The 6,816-nt window shown below is 40.6% G+C and overlaps 1 protein-coding gene across 1 annotated transcript; it reads left to right on the top strand.

Annotated features, from left to right (window-relative positions):
• Positions 1 to 487: 487 nt before the first annotated feature.
• On the top strand, positions 488 to 6,488 carry LOC119491990 (sodium- and chloride-dependent GABA transporter 2-like). Its single transcript, XM_037776282.1, has 13 exons — positions 488 to 580; positions 954 to 1,094; positions 1,852 to 1,939; positions 2,021 to 2,153; positions 2,237 to 2,371; positions 2,447 to 2,550; positions 3,053 to 3,177; positions 4,141 to 4,253; positions 4,337 to 4,474; positions 4,753 to 4,855; positions 5,398 to 5,498; positions 5,660 to 5,830; positions 6,308 to 6,488. The coding sequence occupies exons 2-13, from the start codon at positions 995 to 997 to the stop codon at positions 6,416 to 6,418; spliced, it is 1,422 nt and encodes a 473-aa protein (XP_037632210.1). The 5' UTR covers positions 488 to 580; positions 954 to 994; the 3' UTR covers positions 6,419 to 6,488.
• Positions 6,489 to 6,816: the final 328 nt, after the last annotated feature.

The following is a 6,816-nucleotide window of genomic DNA, read 5'->3' as shown; positions in this document are numbered from 1 at the left end:
TCACTTCATCCTTGATTCCAAGTGTATGAGAGGTCGAAGTAACAAAAATGAATTGATAAAAATCGAGGGGTTTTGTTTACAGCACGCAATTTTTGTTTCCTCCGCCCCTCATAAAAGTGGACGTTTGTGCTGAAATTGGAATATATTCACCAAGGTGTTCTTGAGATATCACGTTCCCAAGAATTGGATGATTTGAGGTCACAGTGACCTTGACCTTCGACCACCAAAATCTAATCAGTTCATCCTTGAGTCCAAGTGGATATCGCGTTCACAAGAATGGGCCAGACGGCCGTACGGATGGACGTCCTGAAAACGTAATGCCTCTGGCCACAGCTGTCGCAGACGCGGACGCTGAAAAACATGTTGGACACGTTTGTTATTATTTAACTGCACTTAAACTGAGGAAAGAAACAAATGTTTGCCTTTTGATCTGCACCCCCAGGTGACAGCAGTGTAGATTTCCTGTATTATTTTGCCACGGTGTACGGCGTACCCCTGTTCCTGTTGGAGACGACTGTAGGCCAGTACACCCAGGAGGGCGGCATCACCTGCTGGAGGAAGCTATGCCCACTGGCCGAAGGTATGCTCCATCTCTAAATGACTGATTAACTCCAGGAGTAGCTGGTAGCTTCATTATTGGCTCCTTTACCGTTGTGGGAAAGTTTCTTTCTCCATTTAAAGTAGTTCAATGTTCATTGTGGTAGTCACACAAAGGGTGAATGTGTGAGGCAGTAACACATTACCCACTCAGAAACTGAATGGAGCAAACACCAACTTAAACACAACGTATTAAAGACACATTCTCACCACAGGGCAAACATTGACAAACTGCATTGCCTCAGTGACCCTTATTCCAATGAATCTTTTAAATATTTAAACAAGGGCAGTAGGCTCAGAGGTCAAGTTTTCATAATGTTTGTCTATAACAGAAAGTACCAAATGTGGCCCTGCAGGTATTGGCTATGGTGGGCAGCTGATCGTCTTCTACACCTGTATGACCTACATCATTATTCTGTCCTGGGCTCTGTTCTACCTGGTGTTCTCCTTCAGCTCACAGCTCCCCTGGGCCAGCTGCAACAACTACTGGAACACAGGTAATACTGATACTCTCACATGCATTAAAGTTGACTTGTAACAGACTACTAACATTTATGATGAAGGCCTGATGATGTGATAGTAGATATCAACACTTCAGTGACTTTTACATCAATTAAAAGACCCTTCCAGTGATTTAGTTTTGCTCTTCCATAACGTTGGGGGACTTGTGAGAGACAGATTTAAAGAAGAATGGTCAAAATGGCAGCAACAAAAGATGAGATATCCTGACTTTTACCCCTTAAAGGTAGAGTTGGTTATGTTGAGAAACTAGCAAGAGTACGCTAGATTTAAAAAATTATCCAACCAAAAAACCAAGCCCAGCGTTTCCGACTCTTTTCCAATGAAAGTAGCTGGCAGCATAAACTGCTAACTAGCTTCAAAGTCTCTAAATCTAGAGAGAAAGTCACTGACAGTCCGTCCCTTCAGGCAGGTCTCCCTCCAAAGTCACTCCCCCAAAATTATCATTATGAACGTAAACATATCATAATGAACGTAAACAAAGAACATGGGCATTGTTAGTACTCACAGCTGTCAAGCTTGTGGAACATTCTGGGGACGCGCAATGATGCTCATTTCATGCGGTCCGAATTAAGGAAAAAAATCTTTTCAACTCCACACCAATAGCTTGTAATGCAGGCTGTTTGTTAAAAATATTAAGTCTCAAAGCGAGATAACCCTGAAGATAACCACAGAAGACATTATACATCTGCTTTGTGATTGTTAGTATCATTTACTTTCTCACTATCGTTTCAGATGACTGCGTGGACTTTTCAACGCGAAATAAAACCTCTGAATGGACCAACCAGACGAACACAACCTCTGCTGCCACAGAGTTCTGGGAGTAAGTCTGCATATAGATGAACAAACTAAGCCTCTATGGGTCTTTTAAATGTGCCAAAATGAGTCCTATTATTCCTTCTAGACGACGAGTGCTGGCTATCTCAGGGGGGATTGAGGAGATAGGCAGCATCAGGTGGGAGTTGCTGTTGTGCCTAATTACAGTGTGGATCATCTGCTACTTTTGCGTCTGGAAAGGGGTCAGGTCTACAGGAAAGGTATGTATATAAGCCCTAAAACGGTGGTAAAAAGTGTATACAGTGTATTTCTAAATGCCTTAAATTGATGTCTTTTTTTCCAGGTGGTGTATTTTACTGCTACCTTTCCATATGCAATGTTGGTAATTCTTTTGATCCGTGGACTCTCACTTCCTGGTGCTCTACAAGGAGTACAGTTTTATCTTCTGCCTGAACCCTCACGACTCAAAGACCCCCAGGTAGGAGCTTGATGATATACTGTAACAGTGTTGAGTTCATGGACACATTTACTCACTGTTGCTTTGTTGGAGCAGGTTTGGTTGGAGGCTGGGACTCAGATCTTCTTCTCATACAGTTTGGGTGCGGGCGCCTTAACTGTGCTCGGCAGCTACAACACCTACAACAACAATTGCTATAAGTAAGTATTAAATCAATGTGTGACTGAGATTGATGCTCTGACATCAACTTTTCTGACAGATATACCAGAGGACAAGGACAACATGTTAAAGAAGTCCCATTATGCTCATATTCAGGTGCATACTTGTATTTTGGTTTTCTACTACAACATGTTTACATGCTTTAATGTTCAAAAAACAAATTATTTTTCTCATACTGGTCCAAACTCGACAAACTCCGTTCCAGCTCCGCTCTAACTAGCTTTGTTTGAGTTGAGGTCGTGCCAAACTAGCTGCTAGGCAGGTATTATGCAAATGTCTTACTTGGTGACATCACCACGTTACAGAAGAAAAGGCAGGACTTCAATCAAGGCGTTTCAGTTAGTTTAGGAGCAGTGTTTCTGTGAGGGAGAGTAACTCTATTTGGCGTGGACTTTGAAAAAAACACAATAGCACAATAGTTCCTCTTTAACAACTACATGCTATGAATTCATAGAGTACGCGCATGTTTTTTGTGTTTTGCAGGGACTGTCTGTGGCTGTGTTTGCTAAACAGTGGTACCAGTGTGGTAGCTGGCTTTGCAGTCTTCTCTGTGCTGGGATTCATGGCTCATGAGCAGGGCGTTCCTATTGCAGAAGTGGCCGAGTCAGGTAAAGCAAGCCAGTGGAGGTATTCAGAAAGATGCAACCTCATCTTCCTGTACCCATATGTTACAGAGCATCACATCATTCTGGCACCGTGCTACAGCCTATGATTTTTTTTTGTTAAACTACAATTTCAATAATAAACCCTTAAGCTTAAAATGATGATATTTGACATTTTGTAACCACATGACCGTCATTATACAGCATTCTAGATCAGAAACCGCAGGACTAAACTATCTAACTGTATATAAATTAGTTAAAACTAGAAAGACTACTTCTTCCAGCACTAGTCCACAATGGGTAAATATTTGCTGCCATCTTTAGGACAAGCATAGACATGACAAGCTCACTGACAGTTACTCAGCCAGTGTGTGCATGGGCTCATACAGTAACATTTGGTAAACACATTCATTGTCACTCATGTAGTTATGGTAAGCCCTAACTGTGCTCACATCTCTTCCCTACCCAAATGTTTACAGTACAAACACAATCAGACTGGTTTCATATCAGTACAAACTACATTCCTTCAATCATCAGCAGACACTCAGATTCAAACTGATACATCTCATATAAGGGTACATGTGTACATATCTATCAACAGACATCTATGCTATAACAATATAATAGACATTATTATAAGCAAGCACTTCTAGATATAAAATATTACAATCATGTTCACTCAGTGTTTTTTCACATATTCACCCTTTTTTGTTCCACATCGGGTAATATTATGAAAGAAATAAGAAAAACTGTACATGATCATGAGAATAAAGCTGCCAATCTGGCCTTTTTGTTTTCAGGGACAAAGATTCTTGCCATTACAATCTGCATCCAGTTCTCTGCAAATGTCTTTTTCTTGAGGCACACGTGAGATTTTCAGTACGGTGTTGTGCTTTGGTGTTTCTCCTCTTCCTCCTTGGTTAAACAAAGGCAGATAGTAGACGGTGACGAGTCATTGTTGTGTTCCAGGTCCAGGTTTGGCGTTCATTGCGTACCCTCAGGCTGTAGCCATGATGCCTCTTCCCCAACTGTGGTCCATCTGTTTCTTTGTCATGCTCATTCTCTTGGGTCTGGACACACAAGTAAGACGAACACTTGATGAACCCTTTGCGGAAGAACATATTCACATTTGGAAATGTGCTTATTCTGTCTTTTCTCTGTACAGTTTGTTGCCATGGAGGTGATGATGACATCCATCACAGATATGTTTCCCAAAGTAATGCGCAGGGCAGGCCGACGGGAACGTTTCCTCCTCCTCTTCTGCCTCACATGCTTCTTCGCTCAGCTCGTCATGATCACTGAGGTCAGTATTTAGTCTTATACTGTATGTACATTTATTAGTTATTAATCCATTATGGCAATGTCTCGCTGCCAAAATATGACATTTTTATAACATGATGTTTGTTTTATCCTTACGCTATAACAAGATGCTTTCAGCTTAAGCCATTTTAATTATTACAACATATAGTAAGTTTATATACAGTATTATGTGACAAAAGTAGCAGGAATAGGCTTCCATGCATCTGAGGTTGATGTATAAAGTAAAATGAATCAAATAAATGTCTTTGCTGTTGCCTCCAGGGAGGAATGTATGTGTTCCAGATGTTTGACTACTACGCTTGTAACGGAGGCTGCATCCTCTTCCTCTGTGTGTTTGAAACTCTGGCACTGGGATGGATATTTGGTAGGTATGCTGTTTTTTAAAGGGGCACTGTCTTCAGCAATTTCATATTGGACCTAAATAAAGGACCGATTTAAAAAGAAAGATCAAAATCAAAGCAGCAGAGGCTGAGATATTGAGATATCTTGACTTTTAGTCCCTTGAGTTCTACAAACGCTGAATGGTACATTTCCCATAATGCATCAAAACCCTGATGACATCATTAGGGTTATATTCTCAGACTTGACAAAGCTCCTCGGGGCTGAGTAATATCCCAACTCGTCACATACGGCCGCTTTGTCACGTCCCGTAGTTAGGTTTAGGAGAGAACTACGTGGTTGGGCTTAAAACTACTAAGTTTGTGCAGTGAAAATGAAACTGAATGTTGTGAACTCGGGCCATGTGTTTGTTGGACCCATCCACCACCCTGTGGGTGTCTTTTTGCTCTTAAAACTACGATGCCAAGGGGTCTGTACAAGCGTCGGTATGTGATGAGCTGGGATGAGAACGTGTTGTTTGACCTGTTCGTTTTATACTGATCATCCAACCTCATCTCCTATGAAAAGGGGCAGATCGGTTGTATGGCATCATTAAGGACATGACAGGTGTGCACGCCAACCCGTTCTTTAAAATCTGCTGGCTTTACCTCACACCGGCGGTCTCAATGGTGAGTCACTTTCAATGTTGCATATAAGCAAAATGAACACAGCTTTGGTCCTCATGTACACCTGAATATGTTTTATGTCCTTTGGGTTTTTATGCTAGATTAAATTCTAATACTGAAATGTCCAGACAACTACTGAATCTCTCTCTCTATTGTTTTCTCAGGGCACTTTTATATGTTCTTTAGTTAAGTACCAACCTTTGACCTTTAATCGTTGGTATGTATACCCAGCCTGGGCGTACGTGTTGGGCTGGGTACTGGCCCTTTCCTCCATCCTACTTGTACCGGGATGGGCGCTGTATAAACTGGGAACTGGGACTGGGAACCTCAGTCAGGTGGGACAACTGTGAAATTAATTGTGATAATTAATTCAAGAATGACATGGTGTTGAATAATGAATACATTGAGTATGTTCCAATAACAAGCAAAAGAGCAATGTATGTCTGTAGTTAAACAGATTTTATCACCACACCCACTCTAAAACGCTTCAAGAAGCTGAAGCTTCCTATAAAATGTCCGAAAAGATTCTACAGATAAATTACGTTTGACATCTACGAGTTGTAGTTTTTAGGATTATTATTATTATTATTATGAGGATGTTGTAGTGAGGGTCTTTAAAAGTGTGAAATGTTTAGGTTTATTAATCAATATATACAGTACATAATGTTGATTTCCAGAGTACAAACTATATTCTGAAGGATCTAACAGCCAGCAGCCAACACATACTATGCAACCACCTCAAAACAACGTGATAGTTATTGTTTTACATATTTGCTTCAAGTTATTGGTGATTATTTCTCTCAATTTCTTAGCGTTTTCATCATCTGTGCCGACCCGACCCTGACTGCTCACTGACCCAAAAGAGAGAAACTGAGCTGCAGCACATCGGAGGGGAAGATCTGCAACGGCTCACCACCAGCTGATATGAAATGTCAAATGATCCTGAACTCTTTGTCAACTGCAATATGTGTATAACAACTAAGATTGGGTACTAAGCGGGTGGGTTACTGATTGTGATATTACTTTCTCTGCTTCTCTTAAGTCTACCATCCAAAGGTCAAAGACAAGCAAGACATGTCTTATTTATTTTAGCTTTATCATGCTGGTTTATCAGATTCCTATTTGAATCCAAATGTAAACTTAAAACATGTATAATTTAGGGCTGCACGATTATGGCCAAAATGATAATCACCATTATTTTTTATCAATATTGAGATCACGATTATTTATCACGATAATTCATTGATTTTAGGGACAAAATATGTTTATTGCACTTTCCCATTTTAATAAAGATGTCGTGCCACATTCCTGCTAATGTAAT

This window comes from Sebastes umbrosus, chromosome 7, assembly GCF_015220745.1.
Source record: "Sebastes umbrosus isolate fSebUmb1 chromosome 7, fSebUmb1.pri, whole genome shotgun sequence".
Lineage (NCBI taxonomy): Eukaryota > Metazoa > Chordata > Actinopteri > Perciformes > Sebastidae > Sebastes > Sebastes umbrosus.
Note: the sequence above shows the minus strand (reverse complement) of the source record. Positions and strands in the feature narration are given on the sequence as shown.